Source organism: Nelumbo nucifera, chromosome 5, assembly GCF_055504915.1.
Source record: "Nelumbo nucifera cultivar China Antique chromosome 5, China Antique-T2T, whole genome shotgun sequence".
Classification (NCBI taxonomy): Eukaryota; Viridiplantae; Streptophyta; class Magnoliopsida; order Proteales; family Nelumbonaceae; genus Nelumbo; species Nelumbo nucifera.
The window spans coordinates 43,309,128-43,334,516 of NC_142653.1; the positions used below are offsets into that span (position 1 = coordinate 43,309,128).

General features: G+C 39.1%; 1 protein-coding gene across 4 annotated transcripts in view; it reads right to left on the reverse strand.

The window, feature by feature from the left end:
* Positions 1-25,389, reverse strand: part of RUG1 (Regulator of chromosome condensation (RCC1) family protein) — a 60,116-nt gene that overhangs the window by 13,987 nt on the left and 20,740 nt on the right. For 2 of the 4 annotated variants that reach the window (XR_016076330.1, XM_010274464.3), the window contains exons 3-13: positions 17,562-17,640; positions 14,814-14,873; positions 14,016-14,117; positions 13,771-13,864; positions 6,070-6,112; positions 5,883-5,928; positions 5,739-5,785; positions 5,526-5,628; positions 5,191-5,245; positions 4,991-5,057; positions 4,824-4,860 (exon numbers count right to left, since the gene is read on the reverse strand). Coding sequence is in view for 3 of the 4 variants with exons in the window: in XM_010274464.3 (XP_010272766.1) it covers positions 4,824-4,860; positions 4,991-5,057; positions 5,191-5,245; positions 5,526-5,628; positions 5,739-5,785; positions 5,883-5,928; positions 6,070-6,112; positions 13,771-13,864; positions 14,016-14,117; positions 14,814-14,873; positions 17,562-17,640 (733 nt within the window). In the remaining variant the exon portion in view is untranslated. Of the gene's footprint in view, positions 1-4,823; positions 4,861-4,990; positions 5,058-5,190; positions 5,246-5,525; positions 5,629-5,738; positions 5,786-5,882; positions 5,929-6,069; positions 6,113-13,770; positions 13,865-14,015; positions 14,118-14,810; positions 14,874-17,561; positions 17,641-25,389 lie in introns of all 4 variants that reach the window. The other 2 variants (XM_010274465.3, XM_088888015.1) reach the window with 2 other exon arrangements.

The window sequence follows — 25,389 nt, forward strand, 5'->3', positions numbered from 1 at the left end:
GTGTTGGTTATACAACAATTTAATGATTTAGTTAGGCTACTTATAGACAAAAGGTTGGTGTGGAGTTTAGAAACATGAAAGATAGAGTTAGGGGTGAGGGAATCTTTGTCACAACTAGAAAGCAAGTTATGGGAATTAAATAAGGTAGAAACACTAGTCATATGATCAGAAGCTCCAGAATCTATAATCCAAGAGATTCTACGATTACCTAAGGTAGTTGCATGGTTGGTTGTAGCACGTATACCTGAATTTGCAAAAGCATGGAAATTGAATTGCCTGAAGGATTAGAAGTTGATGCGACTATGCTCTCAAGGTGATTAATCATCTTCCCATACATCTCAAATTCTGCCTTTGCTTCTGCCAGCTACTCGATAGTAGTCTTTTCATTAGAACCCTTGTCACTGTTTGGAACCATGGCTGCATTAGCATTTCCAGTCTTCCCATTTCCATATTATTTTTTGATCAGCAAAGGTGATTTTATTAAGAAAAATGAGATGAGAATTAGTACAGAAATTAAGTAGCCTTGGTTACCCCATTAGACTTTAAAATTTCCACCTAAGATTTTTCTTTACAGCCTTACAACTGAGACCAAAAACAATGTTCCCTATTAGCCCCTTGCTTCGCTAGCTGGTCCGCAAACCCATTTGTTGCTCTTGGAGTCCACTGAAATAATAATTGCATGTCCTTTGTAATGTGATTAAGTTTCTTGATCTCATTTCTGAACACCCATGGAGTCTTTCCAATCTGCTTTAGCCAGCTTATAATTACTTTGGAATCGCCTTCTACAACCAGCTTTCTCACACCTATTTCCATGCCATTTTGTATTCCAAACACCCATAGATTTTACCCATGAGATCACTTTTATTATAATCCCTTCTATCAGTAATTCCTTACACCTTTTCTTTCCTTCAAAAATTCTCAGATTTCTTTCCTCCCATAACATCCAAAGCACTGCTGCCCATGTGCATCTCCACAAAGTTCTTCCTCTTCTTTTTGGCCACCTGAAAGTGGAGGTGTCAAACAGTCTTTTCAAGCTCACCGAGGTATCCCACCTGCATCCAAAGGGAGAAAAGAACCATTCCCAAATGCAGCTAGCAACAGGACAGGAAACAAAAATATGATGAGCAGTTTCACCATTTCATTCACACAAGCAGCACCAATTAGGTGAAAGGCACCATCCAGGCCTCTTCCTCTGCATCAGATCACAGGTGTTAATTGCACCATGGTAAACCTCCCAACAGAAAGCACTCACTTTGGGGGGGAATAGGGCGACACCAGACTTCTTGGACTGTCAAGCAGCTGAATAATAGAAAACACCAAATCCAGCTCCCAATCTCTCACATTTCTGTGGAGACCCAAATTTCAAGCAAAACCAGATTGTGAAGGAGAAGGGGAAAGGAAATTAGCAACCAGTTTGCCCTTAAGACAGGACAGGGCACAAATTGAGGGGAATAAGGTCTTTAAAGAAGAGTCACCCACCCACACATCTTCCCAAAATTTAACTTTGTTACCTGAATTGAGATCAAACCTGACATGATTGAGGAGCAATGGAAGTAGTTTGTGAATCGCTTTCCCAGGTGAAGCACTGGAAACCCTGCTAGAGACTCCAGCATCCCAATCATTCTCTGAGAGCCCATGTATACTAGTCACAATCTTGTGCCACAAATCTCCAAAACCACTTTCCTAGTAGAGACTCTTTCCTTTCCTTCAATCTCCCTAGCCCCAAACCTCCAAACTCTTTCCTCCTAGTTACTAGATCCCATCTTACTAAGTGATCTTTCTACTTCTCGCCCGGTTCCCACAAAAAATCCCTCATTATTCTCTCTAATTTCTTTCCCACAGCTTGAGGCATGTTGAACACCGTGAGGTAGTAAACTGGAAGGTTTTCTAGGGTAGACTTAATGAGAGTAATCATGCCCCCCAAATAAATATAATTCCTCTTCCATGCAGCAAGTTTCCTTTTGAACATGTCCACAATTGGATTCCAAAAATCTAAATTTCTAGGATTCGCACCAAGGGGGAGGCCTAAATACTTGAGTGGTCAATCACTTCTTAAACATCCTAGCTCCTCAGCCCACAGATTAACATCTTCTTGTGCTAAATTGATCCTTACCACCAGACTTTTATTAAGGTTCACCCTCAGATTTGTCACTTTTTCAAAAAGTTTCACCAACATCCTTAGGTTTTTTGCTCCTAACTTATCTCCATTCTCACAAAAAAAATAATGAAATCATCCACAAATTGTAGATGAGTTACCATTTCCATATTTCTTATTATTATTAGCATTCTTGAATCGAGCCAGCAACATTTTTGGGTGTAACTTCCAGCAAATATCCTTTGCATGTTTTGGCTTCTTGCAATACTCACATATGACATCCTTCCCTAAGCTGCCTTAGGTTGCACCCATACATTAGAAAAGTGGTCGATTCGAACTGCCCCCTAAACCTATACTTGCCTTTTGCTTTCCTCACTACTCACCATAGAATAAGCCTGAGAGAGAGCTACATCATTCTTTGCAAATATATTCCGTTTGGTAATGTCATATTTTTGATTGGGCCCTATAAGGAATTCAAATACCTTGTTTCTTTCCACAAGTTTACTATAAGTTTCAACATCCTTTTTAATTTCCCAAACAATTACCTCCATCAAATCAATCTCTTGCCATAGAGATTTCAACATTAAATAATAAACTATTAATGATTTCTCCCCTTATCATAAATTACTGACATCATTTTTCAGCTAATATGCTTTAGCCAAATTCAATTTCTGGGAGTATGTCTCTGCAACATTATCCCAAATCTCCTTTGCAGAATTTACCCACAAGTAATGTTGGCTGATATAAAGATGCATCGAATTCACCAACTAACCAATAACAGTATAATTTTCTTGCATCCACTTCCCGTAAGAAGGATCATCTTCCTTAGGTTCCTTCTTACTACTAGAGATATACCCCCACTTTCCTCTACTATAAAAATATATTGTCACTGACTGTGACCAAGCCAAATAATTGGTTTCATCAAGCTTCACTATGGTCACAGCCAACAGAGGATCAACAGGACGCTCCTGGAGCCTGTCCGGACTCTGAGCCATGCTTGATCTCTACTTCAAAACCCAACCTCTCCTTGTAGGCCTTTTAAAAAACAGTTCTACTTGAATCGATCTCTATAAGGATAAAAAATACTCCCTTGAAGCTCTGAGCGCCAAGTTGGAACCCCCTCTAGGACCCTTAATTCAAAAATCTCCTGTTTCTAGGGTTTTGGGTAAGAACTCCATGAACTGTCTTAGACACCAATCTGATCGCCGCTTTTCTCCTGAAATCCTCTACCAACTGAGATGATTATCTTCTTTAATCAATTATCCATTCAGATCTCCATACACAATATGTATGGGATTAAGAAGGAAAAAAAGGTAGTTGTATGCTTTGATACCAAGAAGAAAACTAGCCAGCACTTGTGTCTTCCCTTTAATCAGAAAAACACAGGAAGGGAGAAAGAAATATGAGAGCAAGAGAGTGAGAAAAGAGAAAAGAAGAGAGGAGAAGAAATGAAGAAGGAGAAGAGTCTAATCATTCTCTCTCCAATCCTTAAGTACTTTTATAAATCATAATAAGAAAACTAATAGGACATTTACAAGTGACCTTAATGGAGCGGCTGTCAATAAATATAAAGAAAGAAGAATAAAGGCCCATTAACTCAAGTAAACTAACGGCAAAGCATAAAAAGGCTAATCCCATCCGGCCCACTATTTCTACAAGATCATCAACATTAGGGATGAAAGTTACATGCACTAAGATATTACCAAGATAATTTTAGTTTAAACTAGTAACAATGTCAATATGCAAAAAACGAGTAATCTATGTAAGATTTCCTTATGTGATGTCATTTGGTGACCCTAACATCAACTGACTGGACTCAAAGGAACCTAGTTCAATTGATACATTAAGTGTTACTATCAGTGCTTTAAAAACCGGCCCGGAGGCTGAACTGTTTTTGCCTCCGGGTCACGGGTCACTAGTTCGACCGGCCGGGTCGAACGGTTCAGACCGTGCCACGTCACCGCATGTATGTGTATAACTATATATATTTATATACATTATATATGTATATATATGTATACATGTGTATAAATATGTTTTAGATATGTTATATGTATTATTTTATATTTAATTTATATTTTTTAACTCAGTTTTTAATTTTTTTATTTATAAAAATATTAAAAATTGCAATTTGAGGCCAAAAAAGGGATTTTTTCGCAAAAATAGCGGGGCAAGGCACCTATGGCTCCTTGGGACGCATAGGTCTCGAAAAATTACCCAAAATAAAAAACAAATCACCCCAATCAGACATTGGAGTGCAAAGTTATGGCCTCCGAAAGTTTTGCATGCATTGAGTGTGCAACCCGCGACCTGGTCACTGGGTCGAATGGGTCAACGGTTGAACCGGATGGGTCGAACGGTTCTTGACCAAGTCAATGGTTTTTGACCGTCTAATGGGTCTCAACTGAACCGGATCCCAAATCCTGGCTGGTTGACGGTTTGAACGGTTTGACCGGCCAAGTCAACGGCGGGTTGAAAGCATTGGTTACTATTGTTAACTTGAGTAACATATTTGGCTGTGTCAATGGGCACACATGAAAATGTTTAAACATACTCAGAGGTGGATCAAGTATTTCATTGTTAATTCAAGAAATATCTAAATTAAATAAAAGAAAACCGCATATGCCCAAGGGAAGAAGAAACTAAAATATCATTACAATGGAAGATGCTGCAATTAGACACTTAAAAGTTCTTAATTTGACTCTCATGTTTAGAACAACTTCCGTACCAGAAATCACAGCTGTGTGCTTCCAACCACAAGATACCTACACAAGGAGATTTCTCAAAACATTTAAAATTGTTCTAGAAGTTTGTGGAAACATAAACTTCGGCAGCAAAATGTATAGTGCTATTCAACCACATGTTTAAATGATAATTGTCCAATGAAGTGCATACCTTGCATACAGGAAGTTTCATGAATGGACCTTCAACTCTTTCTGGTGAGTGGATAACTTCTGTGCAACTAAGGAATAAATAAATAAATAAGATATATCAGCTGGTGAAGAGACTGAAATGCTAAGAGTTTTGGACTTCTAGTCATAAATACAAGCCTACAAGCTATAGCTATTATGACAGACTATTTAGGGAGCAGATACCCGATACCAAGGCAACCATTCTCATTTGAACCCCATGTGTACAGTTCACCACCATCTGTATGGAGAAAAGAAAATGGAAAAGAAAAGAAAAGTTACATTTAGGGCAGCGTTTCCATTCACCTATCAATGATGATTATTGCAATGTTAAAGGACAGACTCAATTCAGGAAATATTTATTAAAACTCAGTTGTTTGTGACCATTCAACCTATTATCCTAAATGAACAAATTCCATACAATTCTTGGATTTGCTTGGTCAAAGTTTGTTGCTCTTACATGCCTATCATATGATTCACTTATATAAAAGAGCTAATTTTGGATGAGGTAAAGTAAATACTTGTTATAACGCATGTGTGATATCCACCACATGCAATTTCTTCAGATGATGGAATTTTGCTGATGATGGAAGGCAATGTTGTTTTATTTTTGTTCACAAAGCCCTAAATTTTCCATTCAGAAATCCATAAAGCAAATGAAAAGAAGATCCAATAAGCAATCAAAATGTAACCACCAAACAGGATCTCAAAGAATATATATTTTCTCCAATTACCAGTTTATCAGCTGCTCTTTCACCAAATATAAAAACTGATCCATTCTCTGGTATTTCCAAGACAAGAAAAAGTAAGTCATAAATATAGACAACAAATACATTCAATTCACAATTTTACATTAGGAGACAGAAATAGGGAGTTACCATCAATGCAGGCTGAATGCAATAATCCAGCAGCAACATTTTTAACCTATATTTACATAAAAAAGAGCCAAAAAAAGAAAAATAAATGGTCCAAATCTGATGGTCTATTTTGGATGGTAAAACATCTAGGAGAAATATTTATTATCAAGAAGGAATTGAATGAAACAGGTCATAACTATAAAAGTACCTTAATTCCCTCAAGTTCCTTGATGAGCCTTGGTGTATATTCACTGCAAAAGAAAGACTGTTAGTAACCCCCTAAAACAATCAATAAGCATATCCAAGAATCCAAAAGTAGTGCACAAATGTTTGGATAAGGCACAGAAATGGTTTTATTCTCTCAAATGTGTATGAACTGTAATGAGTCAAAAATTCAGATCTACCTAAGTCTTTTCAGAGTTTTAGTGTTCTTTCATATATGGATGATGTTGATAGACTTCAAGAGATTTTGTATTAGTAAGAAAAGTTCACATAAAGTACATAATAACGTACTAAAAATCAAACTACACTGGAACTGGATGGATAACAAGTTAATCAGGGAACCCAGGACTACCATTGGCTCAGACATCCAAACCATCTAAGCAACAAATACCATTGAAACATTAATTATCCATTCTTAGACTTCAGCAGTTAGCAGATTTACTCAGTTTTACCTGTTTTATGTGCATCACCAAATAAAAGGGTAATGTAATTATTAATTAATTGAAGGTTTTCAATTGAATGGTTAAATTTTAAAGGATAAAATTATTACCCATTCACATAAAAAGATGTGTATAGATAGGAAGAGGGAGAAGTTAACCTACACATGGATACTCTCTAGGAGAGGTTGGACTAAACACTGAAGGATAACATCATTGTGTCCATTGTACATCCAAAGAAGAAGTTCTGTTTTTATAACATCAATGTCTTTCAACATCAAAAAGATAGCCCCTGTACAACATGAGGCTGTACACTGGGAATGTACAGAAATACATCTCTGAACCTTATACCAATATACCATCACCCCTTTACTATAAACAGTAGAAGATCAAGACTGTAATCAGTCTTGAATCCAAATAGGTTTTAGGTTTACAAAATAGAAGAAAAGTGAGAGAAAGAAGAGAGAATAGAAGAGGAACAGGAGAACACAAGTGGTTGAAAGGAGGAACAGATTCTAACAGATCTGCCGCCGCCACTTTCTTATTATTTATAGGTTATGTTTAGTACACAATGGAAAGGACACATCTGCCCTTAGTACTTACATAATAAATAAAGTAAATAAAGCTGAAATAAATAACAACTGAATTAACAAACTGACTCAAACTGACACTACTATAACTGAAACAAATAACTACACATGCTGTCCTACGAACACAGTGGGGACCACTGCAGTGGGGCCCACATCAGTGTTCTCTACACTCCCCCTCAAGTTGGGAGTAGATATCTATCATTCCCAACTTGGATAGGTCTGTCTCTAACTTCTTCCTTGGTACAGCCTTGGTGAGGATATCCGCGAGCTGCATATTAGATGTGATGTACGGAAGACACACTTCTTGTGATGTGACCCTTTCTCGCACAAAATGTCGATCAACTTCGATGTGTTTAGTTCTGTCATGCTGCACTGGGTTGTGGGCTATATTAATAGCTGCCTGATTATCACAATACAACATTAAGGGCTTTTCATAGTCAATACCCAACTCTTCAAGTAGTGACCTCAGCCATAAGATTTCAGCCACTCTATTAGCCATTGACTTGTATTCCGCTTCAGCACTGGAGCGGGAAACAACACTCTGCTTCTTACTCCTCCAAGAGACAAGGTTACCTCCCACAAGGGCACAATATCCAGAGGTAGACCTTCTGTCATCAACACTCCCAGCCCAATCGGCATTTGTATAGACTTCCACCCTCATGTGATTATTGTTCTTGAGTAGTATACCTCTACTCAGGCATCTCTTCAAGTATGCTAATATTCTCTCTGCCGCAAGAAGATGAGAAGTTCTAGGGGAGTGCATGTACTGGCTAACAACACTAACTGCATAGCTGATATCCGGCCGAGTGAGGCTGAGATATAGGAGCTTTCCAACCAACCGTTGGAACATAACTTTGTCTTCAAGAGGCTCCCCGCCCTCTGCACTAATCTTGTGATTTTGTTCGATGGGTGTATCAACTGGCTTAACCCCCAACTTTCCAGTTTCCGCCAACAGATCTAGAACATATTTTCTCTGAGAGATAAAAATCCCCTGCTTGGATCTAGCAACCTCAATACCCAAAAAATACCGTAGTGCACCAAGATCTTTCACCTCAAACTCTTGATGAAGGAGCTGTTTGAGGGACTCAATCTCATGATTGTCATTTCCTGTCACCACAATATCATCAACATATACTGCAAGTAGTGTCAGAGAGGACTCCACCCTCTTGATGAATAGTGTATGATCTGACTGAGCCTGTACATAACCAAACTTTCCAAGGGCTAATCTGAACCTATCAAACCAGGCTCTAGGTGACTGCTTCAAACCATACAATGCCTTGTTTAGTCGGCAAACCTTCTTACCTGTCTCAGTATCATAGAATCCAGGAGGCAACTGCATGTAAACCTCTTCCTGTAAATCTCCATTCAGAAAGGCATTTTTAACATCCATCTGAAATAAGGGCCAAGAATGATTTGCTGCAAGGGATAACAAAACTCGGATGGTGGTCATCTTGGCTACTGGGGCAAAGGTCTCCAAGTAGTCTATACCATAAGTTTGAGTGAACCCCTTTGCAACCAGCTGGGCTTTGTACCTTTCAATAGAGCCATCAGCATTATGCTTCACAGTGAACACCCATCTGCATCCCACCGGTTTCTTTCCTTTTGGTGGGTCAACCAGTGCCCAAGTATTATTCTTCAACAGGGCATCCATTTCAACTTGCACTGCATCTTTCCATTCTGGAACTGATAAGGCTTCTTGCACTGTTCTTGGAATAGGGACATCAGCAATGGAAGTAAGATAGGACCGGTAAGATGGAGACAGACGATCATAGGATAAGAACTGTGAGATGCTGTGAGCTGTAGAAGTGGTGCAATGTCGTTTCCCTTTGCGAATGGCAATAGGGAGATCAAGGTCATCCACAAGAGAGGAAGTGGCAACAGTGAGAGGTATCTCAGTAGGCTCTGGATCTGGAGCCGTAGAAGGAACTGGAGCTGGCCGGGACTGCCGATGACTGGGATCAACCTGCCTGCATCGCCTGTGATAAACTCTCAACTCCAGCTTCCTCTGACCACCCTCACCACTACAACCTTCATCATCCAGTGGAATAGGTAAAGGAACAGCCCCACCTCTACCAGCCCCACTTCCATTCTCACTGCTCTCCCCCTGAGGAAAGAAACTCAAAACGGCCCCACTTCCACTCTCACTGCTCTCCCCCCGAGGAAAGAAACTCAAAACGGCCCCACTTCCACTCTCACTGCTCTCCCCCTGAGGAGAAACCCTAGGATAATAGGGTGTCTCCTCAAAGAAGGTGACATCCATGGAGACAAACCGTTTCCCTAAAACCGGATCATAGCAGCAATAACCCTTTTGAGTTTGTGCATAACCAAGGAAAATGCATTTGGAGGCCTTAGGTTCAAACTTGGAATGATGAGGCCCGAGAAGCTGAACGAAACAGGTACAACCAAAGGTTTTAAGGGGAACAATGAACAACTCCTCGTTTGGGTATAGAAGGGAAAAGGGGGTTCTCATATCAAGAACCCGGGAAGGAACTCAATTAATGAGATAAACTGCCGTGAGGATAGCATCACCCCAGAAGCGAATAGGTACATTGGAGGTAAACATAATGATTCTAGCCACCTCCAAGATATGCCTATTCTTCCTTTCAGCAACGCCGTTCTGCTATGGTGTATAAGGGCAAGTGCTCTGGTGAATAACTCCATGGCTAAGAAGGTAGGAGGTCAATGGCTGAGCAAAGTATTCCTTTGCATTATCAGATCTAAGGACTTTGATTTTGGTCCCAAACTGAGTGAGAACCATCTGATGGAAGTTTTGGATCAGAGCAGGAACCTCATCCCGAGAGCGCATAAGATAGACCCAAGAAAACTAGGTATGGTCATCAACAAACAGTAGAAAATATCGGTACCCACCCATCGAAGAGATATGATATGGCCCCCAAACATCAGTATGCACAATATCAAAAGAGGAATTACTCATTTTATTACTTAAAGAATAAGAGGTTCTACAATGTTTGGCAAACTCACAACTCTCACACCTCAACTTTGATAACTCAACAGACTCAAATAAAGCAGGAAACAAACTTTTCAAAGACTTAAAAGACAAATGACCTAATCGGTTATGCCAAAGCATAACCAAACTCACAGACTGGGAAACAAAAGACTTCTTATCCACTAACTCCTCCCGACGAGAACTCTCTCCAAGCAGATAGATCCCATTCGTCTCACGGCCAGTCCTAATCACCTTCCTCGTCTCCAAATCCTGAAAAACACATCGGTCAGGGAAAAAGGTTACTGAACAGTTCATGTGTTTGGTAATACTACTAACTGAAAGCAGGTTAGTATCAAGTTTAGGAACATGCAAGATAGAAGATAAAGAGATAGTATCCGACAGCTTGATGTCCCCCTTGCCCGAAATGGGAACAAGAGAGCCATCAGCAATGGACACTCTATCTCGACCAGAGGACAAGTGATAAGAAGTGAACAAAGATGGTAAGCTAGTCATATGGTCAGATGCACCTGAATCTATTACCCAGCAGTGGTCAGTATTACCTGGAGCTGAAGCATGGTAAGCTGAGGCTCGAGTACCTGAATGTGCAAATGCAGATGTGGCAGGAGCTGATGGTGACTGAGATGGCTGAGCTGAACTCCCAACTTCCTTTTCCAATTGTATGAGGGCAGCCCGAACAGCAGCTAAAGTCTCTAGGGATGTGCCTAATGAGGATGCTGAATCAGTGTTCACGGCCACATGAGCATTACCCTTCTTATTTCTTAGTTTTGCTGGGACCAAGTAAGGATGTAGCTTCCAACAAGTATCTTTTGTGTGCTTGGGTTTCTTGCAATGTTCACATACCAGATCCCGTTTATCTTCCTTCTTCCGGTCCCTTTCTGAGTCACCCCCTGGCTTAGGTTTAATAACTGTCAAGGCTGGGAAAGAGGGCTGAGGCTGCATCATGACTTTCCTCCTGGTCTCTTCACTATGCACCAGGGAGTATGCTTGAGAAAGGGTCACACTATCTCTTGTCAATATCTGTTGTCGCACAATGTCATAATCTGAATTCAAACCAGCCAGAAACTCAAATACCCTATTCGTCTCGACTTGCTTTCTGTGAGTCTGTGCATCTTTGGGACTCTCCCATTCAAGGGTCTCTAGATGGTCAATCTCATGCCACAAGGATTTCAAGGTAGAGAAGTAGACAGAAACTGGCTTCTCTCCTTGTTTAAGGTTGTTCACCTCACACTACAATTCATAGGCTCTGGCAACATTAAGGGTTTGGGAATAGGTTTCTTTCACAACATCCCATATCTCTTTGGCCGTCTTTGCCCACAAGAAAGTTTGACTGATATGTGGCTGCATAGAATTACACAATCATGCCATAACCAAATAGTTCTCTTGAACCCACTTGGTGTATGTTGGGTCCTCCTTGGAAGGTTCTTTCACATCTCCCAAGAGGTAACCCAGTTTTCCCCTTCCTCCAATAGCCATCATGGCTGATTGAGCCCACTCCAAGTAATTTGACCCATCAAATCTCATAGTTGTAATCTGAAACCCGATTTCAGATACACCACCAAAACTGTTGTTTCCAAAACTACTTTCTCCCTGACCCTTAAACTCCATCTTTGATCAAGAATCAGTGGCTACAAACTGTTAGAGCCACTACTGTTGTACCAGGAAACAGAATAAAACAAGCAGGTCTGAAATCTGATCTGAAACCAACACAAAACTGATCTGAAATCTGATCTGATCTGATCTGATCCGAAATCTGATCTGAAAACAATCGCCTATCACAGTATATGCAAGAAATCAACTCAAATCTGATCTGAAATCAATCGGCATGCACAGTACCAAGCAGCCTGTCAATCTGAGATGCTATTTTCTGAAATCACTACTGTGGGGCCCACTGCTGCGAGAGCAAAATTAGGGTTTCAACTGTAGGTCTGAAATAAGTGCGCAGTTGCACTCTCCAAACAGTCCGCACAAGTGGGACTTATCGTAGGGCAATATGAAACCCTAAAAACTAATCACCTCTGAGAGGGGGGGGGGTTCGGCCCAACAGTCAAACCCTAGAAATGAACTTAAACACAGTTCGGCAAGTCAAACCCTAGAAACAAACTGGAACACAGTTCGGCCCCTCCTTCTAGACAGGTTTAACCTATCTCGACTGATTGCAGTCTCTGAAACTCAATAAAAAAAACTTACTTATGTACTTTCGGTTTACTGTCTTCTAGGGTTACCTGAACCCTAACCTTTGCTGCTTCTTCCTGATTACCAACTCTCTGCAAGCCGCGGCAAGTCTTCAACTGCTGCGAACCTCTTCTGGTAATCTCCAAGATTCAGCCACCGAATACTTCTTCAAAGCTTCCAGTCCTAGCTAGTTCTCATGTGGTCGGCTGGACTAGACACACATGAGAAGCCCTAGATAGGCTCTAATACCAAGTAGAAGATCAAGACTGTAATCAGTCTTGAATCCTAATAGGTTTTAGGTTTACAAAATAGAAGAAAAGTGAGAGAAAGAAGAGAGAATAGAAGAGGAATAGAAGAACACAAGTGGTTGAAAGGAGGAACAGATTCTAACAGATCTGCCACCGCCACTTTCTTATTATTTATAGGTTATGTTTAGTACACAATGGAAAGGACACATCTGCCCTTAGTACTTACATAATAAATAAAGTAAATAAAGCTGAAACAAATAACAACTGAATTAACAAACTGACACTACTATAACTGAAACAAATAACTACACATGCTGTCCTACGAACACGGTGGGGACCACTGCAGTGGGGCCCACATCAGTGTTCTCTACATAAACAAAAAGATTTTCAAAGACAAAAAAGGGCTTGTAATCTTTTCCTGTAACCTCTTTGTGTACTGCTAACCAAGAATACAATTTTCCTAATATTTTTAAGTATACTGATTCAACCGAACTCCTCTTCCCTTCGCAATCTAGATTTGGACTTTTATTTTTCTTTTATAGGATCTGTTTGGTTTGTGGGATGAGAAGGGGAAAAAGGAATATTCTCAAATATTCTTCCCTTCCCATGTTTGGTTTGTGGGATGTTATGAGATGGGATGGGAAAAAGGTGGGATTGCAGTTCTCAATTCTTCGGAAGTGAAAGCACACCATTTTGGTGTGAAACAAGTGGGAAAGGAGGGGGAAACTTATTCAACATAAAAACCTTGTAAATGATAGACCCACGACCTGTTAATAAATTATTAGTTATTTAATAAAATATTAATAAAATATTTTAATTAAATTAATTATTAATTATTTAATAAGTAATAGAAAATATTAAACACAAATCATTATAGAATTATTAATTTATTTTATAGAATATAAATAATTATTACTAACAAATAAGTAATTAATAATAAGTAAATAATTATGATTATTTAATATAATAAATAATTAAATAATTCATTATAATTAATAATAACATATTTAAATTATTGGGCTCTCGTCCATGGGTTTGTATCTTTTGTTGAGGCATCTTCTGTTTTGGGTGCCTTTCTTCTGTATTTTCCCACTTATGACAAACAATAAATTTTCTGTTATTGATAAAAATAGAAGGAAAAGAAGGTAAGCATGGAATGATATTAAAAATATGATAATATCAGGAAAAAAAGGCAAAGTGGAAAAATTTGCTACAAATAACATGTTCATAGTGATGCAGAATCCTTGTGATCATGAAACCCTAAGAAGTTACCTTGGACTTCTTAAAAAACCTAAAATACTCGATTGATGTCCATGACCAAGTCTTCCAGATCCACCTTCTCCCCAGGTTAAGGCCTCACCATCATCTACATGATACAAAGAAACAAAAAAAAAAAAACAAATAAGACCATTTCTTAGAACCCAGATATATACTACATTGTCAACAAGAAAAATAGAATGCCACAACCACCAAGTAAAATCAGTAAACTAGGGTTATAAGTGCACCAATCTAGCTACCTGTGACAGCAATTGAATGCTCTGAACCCAAAGCTATCATTTTAATCCGCATTCCACCCAAGCACTCAATTATACTTGGTGAAGAAACTATCTTTGCTGCTCCTTCAGATTAGTAAAAACAATGATCAATTTTGTAGTTAGTTTCTGTATAGATTACATTTTAATTTCATATCATGACAATCGTCATCATCTAAGCCTTACCCCAACTATATGGGGTTGGCTACATTAATCTTGTTTCCACATTCCATTCTGTTTAATGTCATATCCATTGTTTAATTTCATATTATCTAATACCTAAAATAATTATCACCATCATCCAAGTCTTGTCCCAACTATATGGGGTCAGCTACTCAAATACCTAAAATAAAAAGGGGGCAAATGAAACAGAGAGAAATAGCAACAATTTAGAATAACACGGTTGGCAAAAATTTCCATTTAATTAATTGTTTTGCTATAAATGACAAAACAGAGAGTTTACGGAAAGCAGATCAAGCAAAGAGTACTACAAGAGAATTCATGGAGAACAAATGCCAACTGAAATAGAGGGAGATGAAGGGGAGGGAGAATAAAAATATAATAACACTTGATCAGCAAGTGAAAGTTCTGGATGAAGGAAACAAAAGGAAATAATATTATGACAATATTTCTCAACTTCGATTAAGTGCTGAAATGGAATGATTTTGGTCTATAACTTGAATTTCAAAAATTGAAAAAGATACATGGTTTACTTTAGAAAATTCATAGAAAAAAACAGTGTACACTACAACATTAAAAAGGAGGAAATGGTTTAGTTACTACTTCTCCCAAGGCCAAGCTGCCCACTGGAATTATTTCCCCACATGTAAAGTTCCCCGTCCACTGCAAAAATATGAATAATTTTGTTTGAGAAAATAAGAAAATAAGAGATGCATATATAAATTTAATAAAAAGTGCATACATGACCGAAACAGATATTTAACTATTAATCCATATTGTTTGCAATACATGCTAAAAGCAATTAGCACTTACAAATAACCAACACATTTATTAACAAAACATGCTTGCAAAATTCTAGCTGAACAAATCAGAGATTAAAAAGGTGTTCAGTTTAATTCTCATTATAACATATCATTTTTTATCTGAGAAAATGTAACTTTCATTGAAAAAAAGAGAGGGGGAATGTACACTCAAAGATGACAAAAAGTAACAAAAGGAAACTCCCGGAATTTGCAATGGTAATGTATTCCTGCTATACAAAAAATCCCTTTCCGCCCCAGATTTAGCCAAGCTGTCAGCACTACAGTTAAGCTCTCTAGGAATCCATCTAAAGCAGCAACTGATAGAGTCTATGATCTTTCTGATTTCATTAAGGAAAAAGCGGCATCATAACATATCACATGCCAGTAGAAAGTAGCACTCCATGCCAGATATCATGTTGTCTAAAGGTCAGTGGAAGTTTTACATGTCTCCAAATGGTTTTAACCTGTACTTAAGTTTTTCTAATGGGGCTTATATAGAAGATGGACAGCATGTCTTTATATTTTATTAGTTAAACTTCATATTTGATTTTGGACTAAATTATTTTCCTCTTTAGAATCGTATCACAAGTCCTGGCAAGACATTACTTTGCTGTTATACTTGGTTTGCTCCTTTATTACTCTAATCAATATGCAGCTAGAAAGCTTCATTATCCTAAGTTTTCCATGTTTCCTCTGCTCAACCGGACACTGTCTAGTAAAAAAGGGTGAAGTAAACTATTTACTATAAAAAAATGTATTAACTGAAAAGATGTCTAGTACAAAGGTTTTTTTTTATGCTCCACCAAGATGCTGTCAAACTGTTATTCCAGGAAAAGTTATACAAGGAATTGGAGAAAGGTTCATATTTGGAACGAAGAAAACCAGTTGAAATAAATAGCACCTATCCCAGATTTGCTTTTCCAACCCTTCAGACCTGTTCATCCTTGTTGTCATGTTCATGTACCAACAACTCTACCTGTTCTTTTTTTTAAGTAGAACGAAAATTTATAAAAAAGAAAAAAAACAAATACAACCTCGAACGGTGTTGAGGGGGCACCTATATATATATATATATATATATATATTGATGAATAACTGACAATTTATTAATGTTATCAAATTTCTAGAGTCTTACACCCCAAGGAGGTTGTTGCCATTGGATAACTTCCAAGAAACAACAATAAAATTCTGATGCATTACATTACTTGACTCCAGAGCATTGTATCCCGCATGGTCCCTTGTTTTCCAGTCCATTTGCACATTGTGGCACCCAAGTTACAGTTACTTATCAAGTGCTCAATCAAATACTTTATTTCTCAAACAGCATGTCTATACTTCCAATTCCAATAAATATTGAGGTAGGTGATTATTTGAGAGCTGAAAGATTGGCCGTCTTGGAGGGTATTCAAATAGCAAAAGAGTTGTATATTCGGAAGTTATCAATCAAGGAAGACTCAAAACTAGTCATTAGATGGTTGCAAAAGGAAGAGGAAGTGGATTGGTGGGGGTTCATCTATGAGAAGAGAAGAATCAAGCAGCTGATGCAAGACATGTATATCACTCTAAAGCGGATTAAAAGAGATGCTAATTCTTTGGCTAAACAAGGGGTGGGAAGGAGCCAATTGTTTTGGGCATGGTTGTAATACTACTTCCTTTTTAGGGAGAGATAAGAGAGTTTATCTCTCCATTTCTCTTGTTTGTACTTATTTCTTTGATTATTAATGAATTCTGTTTCTGTTATTGTTCAAAAAAAGGTCTATACTTCCAAGAAATCTGTTGGGTTCCACATAACCACCAATTACGATTCTCAATTCCCTTCAATTATCAAGTTTGTGATGCCCATTGATCTAGCCCTTCTTATTTCACAAAGGTTTGCCCAAGTTTCAGCCTTGACTGAGCCCCCAATCCCTACAGATCCTGAGTACATTGTAGTGATGTTTCCTTCTCCTTTTCTGATTACTCCACCTATGCCAGCCATGCCTGGGTAACAACTCTACTGTACCTTGTACATGCCAAATGCAAAATATGCATTTTAAGGCCAAATTTGTCATATGATTCTTATGCTTCATGAGGTTGTCATATCTAAACATATTTTTCTACATTAGCACACTTTCTTTCAATACACTGACTGGAACAAATACTTTCCTTTCAGAAACATCTCACAAAAATATGTTGGATGCAATACCTGACTGTTTACAAGATTGCCTATAATGTCTCTGTAGCATATTTAACTTGAGTAGCAAAATATGTGAATAATTCACATGAATGAACGAATTAAGCCATTGATAGATCAAGATGAAAAGCTAGGTAGGTGAACCACAGAATGTATCCAAACTATTTTCCATGAAACAACACAAGGATACCATCAAGATTTTAAGGATAGATTTTCTCTAAAAAAGAAAAAAAAAATTCATGGATAGATTGAAAACCAAACAGCCAAAATTACAGTATAAAATTATCTCCTGCCAAATAAGGAAAAAAATAGAAAGGAAATGCATCCAATTAGAATAACTGAGAATAGAATCAATTAAAGTCCTATAATCCATGCCTGTGATAGCAGAAGAATGATGATAACCGGCTGATATGTATACAATTTCCTTGTTAAATCCAGTGACTTCGAGAGGTTCCTGAAAACATCTAGAAAAGTTCAGCAAATGTATATGAAATAAACCCCAAAGTTTACAAGTAGCCATTACATAAATTCCAAAAAAAAAAGAAACCATGAACTATTTTCTTTTCAATCATGGCTTAGGATATTCTCAATACTTTCCTTTCCCTAAGAGAGGATACTAAATCTAATAACTTCCAGGATTTCTAAATAGTTCCAACATTTCTAGCACATGACAAATATATCTCATAGAGTAAGAACAAAATCTAAGAGGGGCTTAAAATATGGGAAAAGCCAAATAAAGTAGGGTTTCAACCTGTCAATCAAAGATCAAGCTCTTCAAATCTTGAAAAGGTTTTCCTGGACCCCTCCAGGATTGATTGTCGAATTTGGACTCTCTCCTCCTCGGGTTCATTCACTTGTTTTACCTTCCTTCTGTCTCTAAAATTCAGCCTAATGATAGCCTGGGCATACCTTTTCCAGCTAATGAGGTTTGGAGTAAACCAATCCCGCCTAGTGTTGTGATTTTTGCTGGGAAGTGTTTCTGGTTAGGATTAACAATTGTGACCTGCTCCAAAGGAAAAGACCTAATTTATGCTTTGTTTTATCTCCTCATCGGTGTCCCTTTTGTAAAATTGATCGTAAGTCTTCCCTTCACTTATTAATCTCCTGTCCCTTTGTTTTAGCAATTTGGAAATGGTTTTTTTTCCTTTTTTGGGTGTAGGTATAACCCCCCACCAAATGTACAAAGCTTGTTTAGCCCTACCTTTGTTTGTTGGAAGAGGAAGAGGGGAAGAGTTTTATGGAGGTGTACAAGAGCAACAATTTGTTGGGCAATATGGGAAGAGAGGAACCGAAGAACTTTCGCAGAAAAAGAGGGACATAGGGAAGCCCTAATTGAAGCCATCACCATTAAAATGGTTTGTTGGTTCGGCTGATATTTTGTTATCCTCTTGTCTGGGTTGGGTATTAAGTCTTTAGTTAATGGGCCTTAGTTACTGGGCCTATTTTTATTTAGTGTCTTATTTGACTGGGTGTCCCATCACTAATCAGGGGCATCCTGGTCCAGGCTGCGGCAACAGTGGCTAAACACAGCAGAAGGGCTTCAGTTCAGTGCTTCAGCAGTTTGGTGGCAGCTTGCAACAGCAGTAGTTAGAGCAGTACAGCAGAGTGGAACTTGGTATTTCGGTCCTGATACAGACCCTCCGGTCTGAGTTTACAGTGCTGCAAGCTCCGTAAGTCTGAAGTGGTTTCATATAACTTGTGTGACAGTTTTTGGTACCCTTGCAAGTCGGAGAAGATGTCTTCCATATCCGGGGAAGTGTCTTCTAGAGATGTTAGGGCTAGTGAGAAGTCTCCTAATCTGGAGAACCCAAATCTGCACAGCCTACAGATAACAAATGTGTTGCTAGACGAATACAACTTTAGGGAATGGTCTGTTTCAGCCATGCTCTTTATCACATCCCGGGATCTTACCGGCTACTTGGATAGGCAGAAGAAAGAACCCGAAATAGGGAGTGCTGAATATGCTATTTGGAGAAGAGAGAATGCTACAGTCATGTCCTAGCTACTTGCTTCAATGACTCCAAGGGTAGCTAGGACCGTTCAACACTTCTCCACAGCTGCCAAGATATGGGAAAAGGTGTCTAAGACCTATGGGCAGAAAAAAAATAATGCCCGAATCTATAGACTGAATCAAGATATTGCTGCCCTAAGGCAAGGAGATATGAGTGTTGCAACATACTTTGCTACATTAGAAGGACTATGGGAAGAGCTGGATCACCACCTCATCATTGACTGGGAGAATGCCAGAGACAAGGAGAAACATGACAAACAAGTTGAAGAGGGTAGAGCATTCAAATTTTTGGCTAGCCTAAATCCAATATATGAGAACATAAGGTCCCAAATTCTAGGAAGAGATGAGATGCCCGACTTACATCATGTCTACTACCTTGTGAGAAATGAAGAGGTGAGAAGAAAAGAGATGCAAGTTGATGCTCAGACTAAACTAGCTGAACAGTCTATAGAACATTCAGCCCTAATTTCTACAAATCAAAGGGGGAACAAGTTCTCTGACAAGAGACACCTGAAGTGTACTCACTGTGGGGGAGAAAAGCATGTGAAAGAGACCTGTTGGGTTCTCTATCCTCATCTGAAACCAGCTGCATTGAGGAAAGATAAGAAGCACCATAAGGGCAAATCTGCAAGTGGGAACCTGGCAGCAAGTCACAGTGATGGAGGTTCCAAACACTCATCCACAGTCGCTTCCTCTTCCATGGGACTGACTACTAGTTCCCAAGGACATGGGTCTATGGATTTCACAGCTGATGAGGTAGAGGTACTTAGCCGGGCACTAGCCCGCCTAAGGACAAATTCCCTTGCTTCCACCTCCCTTGACAGATCAGGTATTGTCTCCGCCTTTAGTGCAACTAGTTCCATTGATCCAGCCTCTTGGATTATTGATTCCGGTGCAAATGACCACATGACTAACATGTCTTCTTTATTTTCTTCCTATCATTTAATGTCTGGCCAAGACAAGATGAAGGTTGCTAATGGTTCCCTCTCTACCATATCTAAGAAAGGAGTGGTTGACCTAAGCAAGGACCTCTCACTCAAATTTGTCTTGCATGTTCCCAATCTCTCTTCAAACCTTTTATCTGTTTCAAAACTTACCAAGAACTTGAACTGTAGCATAACCTTTTTTCCTACTCATTGTGTTTTTCAGGACAGTTTGACGAAGAGAACGATTGGGAGCGGTCATGATCGTGGAGGCCTCTACTACCTTGATGCAGACATCAGTTCGGCCCTACAAACATCTACTAGTGGTCAATCTAATGTGGAGTCATTAACTAAGCTACACCTGTGGCATGCTAGGTTAGGTCATTTACAGTTTTCGTCATTGGAAATGTTGTTTCCGGAATTGTTCCAAGGTGTTTCAAGTCAAAAGTTAGTATGTGAAGTCTGTCAATTATCAAAACAGTGTAGAACTGTGTATTCAACTTCTAGTAATGAAATTCAAGCAACTGTTGACTTAGTCCACTCTGATGTTTGGGGCCTTCTCCCATTGTTTCTATTGATGTCTATTGATACTTTATCAGTTTTATTGATCACTATTCTCGATGCACATGGATCTACTTATTAAAGACACGAGATGAAGTGTCGCAAGTAACCATGGCATTTTGCAAAATGATTGAAACACAATTTGGCAAGAAAATCAAGCAATTCAGGTCAGATAATGCTGCTGAATATTTCGAAAGGTCCTTAACTTGTTTATGGAGGATGCGGGAATGATCCATCAATCATCTTGTGCTAGTACCCCCCAATAGAATGGGGTTGCTGAGCGCAAGAGTAGACACTTATTGGAGACTGCACGAGCTTTACTATTTCAGCACAAGGTTCCAAAAGCCTATTGGTCTCAAACAATCCTTACTGCATCATATCTGATAAACCGAATGCCATCTAAGGTCTTGGGGATGAAGACTCTATTTTCTGTTCTTTGCCCTCACCTTCCTATTTTTTCTCTTCCACCAAGGGTCTTTGGGTGTGTATGTTTCATACATGTCAAGGATCCAAAGAAGACCAAATTGGATCCTCGAGCTACGAAGGGAATTTTCTTGGGGTACTCTCCTACTCAGAAGGGATACAAGTGTTACGATCCAGTCACCAAGAAAAAATGTCACAAAAGATGTGGTGTTCTTTGAGTCTCAATCCTACTTTCCCTCTTCCCCGGATCCTCTTCAGGGGGAGACTAGTGGGATGGAAGAGGACCCTCCTATTGATCCTTCTATTCCCTCCTTTGTGCCCCTCTCTGCTTCGGATCTTCCATCCTCTCCTCTTGATCCTCCTAGTTGTAGTATCCCAAGTGAATCTAGTGAGGCTCCCATTGGCCCAGCTACTACTAGTGATGTTGCAAATGTTACTAAAGACTCCAGCAGGCAACAAAAAGATATCAAAATCACCTACAATAGAAGGAAGAAGTGTCCTCCAACTCATGACAGCAACCAATTGGACTCAAATCAACCTGTCTCAGTAACTCAAGGTAATCCTATCAATTCCTCTGACTTGGATCTTCCGATTGCCCTTCGTAAGTCTACCCGTTCTTGTACTATCAGACACCCCATTGCTAATTTTGTGTCTTACTCACATTTGTCCCCTCGTTGTTGTTCTTTTGTGTCTACTCTCTCTTCTGTGCATGTTCCTATTAGGTACTCAGAGGTAGTGTCTGACCCAAAGTGGAAAGAGGCTATGAATGAAGAAATGAAGGCCTTAATGAAAGCAGGGACTTGGGAATTAGTAGATCTACCAGAAGGGAAAGGCACTGTTGGATGCAAGTGGGTGTTTACTGTGAAGCATAGGGAGGATGGGTCCATTGAAAGATACAAGGCTAGACTCATAGCAAAGGGATTTACTCAATATGAAGGAATTGACTACAAAGAAACATTTGCTCCGGTAGCAAAACTCAACACTATCAGAGTTCTACCATCATTAGCTGCAAACTTCTCGTGGGAGCTTCATCAGCTGGATGTGAAGAATGCCTTTTTAAATGGTGATCTACATGAGGAGGTATTCATGGATCCTCTACCAGGTTATGAATTTGACAGGAAAGTGTGTAGACTGAGAAAAGCACTATATAACAGTCCCCTCGAGCTTGGTTTGAGAAGCTATGTGGAGCCATGAAGAAAGGTGGTTATACTCAAAGCGGGGTAGATCATACCCTATTCATAAGGAAGATAAATGGGAAACTTACAACTCTTATCGTCTATGTAGATGATATGGTAATTACTGGGGATGATAAGGAAGAGATTAAAAGGCTGAAGGAGGTCCTAGCTGCTGAATTTGAAATCAAAGACCTGGGTCAACTGAGATACTTTCTAGGGATTGAAGTTGCTAGATCCAAAGAGGGCATCTATATATGTCAACGGAAATACATCCTTGACCTTCTACAAGAGACAGGCATGTTGGGGTGCAGGCCAACAGATACTCCAATAGAACCAAACCATGGTCTACAGGAGTCGGTAGGAGCGGACTACCCTGATAAGGAAAGATAACAAAAGCTAGTGGGGAAGTTAATTTACATGTCCCTCACTCGTCCTGACATTGCTTATGTTGTTCATGCTGTCAGTCAGTTCATGCACAATCCAAAAATTCCTCACATGAAAGTTGTAGAAAGGATTCTTAGATATTTGAAGTCTTGCCCTGGGAAAGGGATTCTGTTCAGAAAAAACAATAAAATTGAAGTTGAAGGATATACTAATGCAGATTGGGCTGGTTCTGTGGGTGATAGAAAGTCGACTTTAGGATACTGCACCTTTGTTGGAGGAAATTTAGTTACATGGAGAAGAAAAAAACAGAATGTGGTTGCCAGGTCTAGCGCAGAGGCTGAATATCGGGCTATGGTTCATGGTGTTGCGGAACTGTTGTGTCTTAAGATTCTTCTTGGTGAACTGGAAGTGAAGATTGAGTGTCCTCTCAAGTTGTACTGCGACAACAAGGCTGCCATCAACATTGCAAATAACCCAGTGCAACATGATAGAACAACACATATTGAGATAGACTGTCACTTTGTTAGAGAAAGAATAGTCTTAGCAGAACTCTGCATTCCTTACACTCCCTCAGAGATGCAGATTGTAGATGTCTTAACTAAAGGGCTAACCACAGTGAAATTCTTGGACTTACTTGGCATGGTAAACATGATTGACATCCATGCTTAGCTTGAGGGGGAGTGTTGGTTCGGCTGATATTTTGTTATCCTCTTGTCTGGGTTGGGTATTAAGTCTTTAGTTAATGGGCCTTAGTTACTGGGCCTATTTTTATTTAGTGTCTTATTTGACTGGGTGTCCCATCACTAATCAGAGGCATCCTGGTCCTTTTATGTAACTTTATGTATTGTTATTATATAAGTGAATAGGGCCGGCTGATGAACAGTGCCCATTCGAACATTTCTTCCTTTCTCCTCTTCTCTTCCTCTTCTTCTTCTTTGCTCACTTGACAGATTCAGTTCAGAAAACATGGTTCATTGGGTAAAAAACCTAAAATTATTTGAGGGTGTTTTTGCTGCAGACTTAAGGAGGAATTGGAAAGAAGTGGCTGATTCTGCACCTTTGAAAGCTGTCATAAATCCATCTTGGTTTCCCCTTTCAGTGATTTCATTAAGCTGAATTTTGATGGGAGTAGTGAAGGAAATATGGGTCCTTCAAGAATTGGAGGAGTCGAAGATTCCTTGAGGGCAAAAATTTTAGCCCTTATGGAAGGAATTCAAAGAGCCAAGGAATTGAACATCTCTAAGTTGATAATACAGGAGGAAAGGAATGCAAGAACATTCAATGAGAAGTATATGTCAAAAGAAGATCTAGTGGAGGCCATAAAGATAAGGGTAAAATACAAAAACCTCCCCTGATGTTTCCGACAATCATAAAAACCTCCCCTATAGATTCATTTTAACAAATACCTACCTTCAACTTTTGAGAAACTCAACAAAAACCTCCCTTCCATCACTGTCCCAGACGGAAAACGTTAGAATGATGCACCAGTTTTTTCCAAATACCCATTCTACCCTTTTATAAATTATTTTACATTCAAAAGTTACTGAAATAACCCCATTTTAACTCAACAAAAACCTCTTTTAACGATCATTTCAGTAATTTTACATACAAAATTACTGAAATATGTTTTTTTGTTGAGTCAAAATGGAATTATTTCAGTAATTTTGTATGTAAAATAATTATAAAAGGATAGAACGGGTATTTGGAAAAAACTGGTGCATCAATCTAATGTTTTCCGTCTGTGACAGTGATGGAAGGGAGGTTTTTGTTGAGTTTCTCAAAAGTTTAGGGGAGGTATTTGTTAAAATGAAACTATAGGGGAGTTTTTTATGATTGTCAAAAACTTCAGGGGAGGTTTTTGTATTTTACCCTAAAGATAAAAGTAAGACACTGGGTAAAATTTTCTCAATTACTGATATAGTAAGAACGTAGAATGAAGTGGCACACACTGCTGAGAAGAAAGAAAGAAAGAAAGAAAAAAAGAAAGGTGATGGATTGGAAGCCCCTAGGTCCAAACAAGATTGTTGAGCAAGAGCAAGAGAAGAGAGGAGAGTCGAGTGGACTGAAAGCCCTCCAGAATTCAGGGGGCGAGTGAAAGAGTTATTATTTATACTGGCCCAGTCGTACAATATAAACAAGAGAGAAATTACAACAGTACCCTTGTGGTACTAAACCTGAGTACACAAACAACTGTCAACACTCCCCTCAAGTTGGAGCATAGATATCAATCATGACCAACTTGTCACAAAGATCATGATGTCTGGAAAGGTTTAAACCCTTTGTAAAGATGTCTGCAAGCTGGTTCTCAGAAGTGACAGGAAGTACACACTTCGCCTGTGATAACTTTCTCTCTGATAAAATGCTTGTCAACTTCGATGTGCTTTGTTCTATCATGTAGCACCGGATTGGCAGCAATGCTTATAGCTGCTTTGTTATCACAGAATAGAGTTATAGGTTTGGCCACCGAGAACCCCAACTCCCCCAACAGATTCTTTATCCACATGCCTTCAGCAACCCCGTGGGCCATAGCACGATATTCAGCTTCAGCACTGGATCTAGCCACCACATTTTGCTTTTTACTCCTCCATGTAACAAGGTTCCCTCCTATAAAGGTGCAGTAGCCACTGGTAGACTTTCTGTCACTTTGGGATCCAGCCCAATCTGCATCTGTATAAACTTCAACTTTCAAATGTCCGTGCTTTTGAAATAGCAAGCCAGTACCTGGA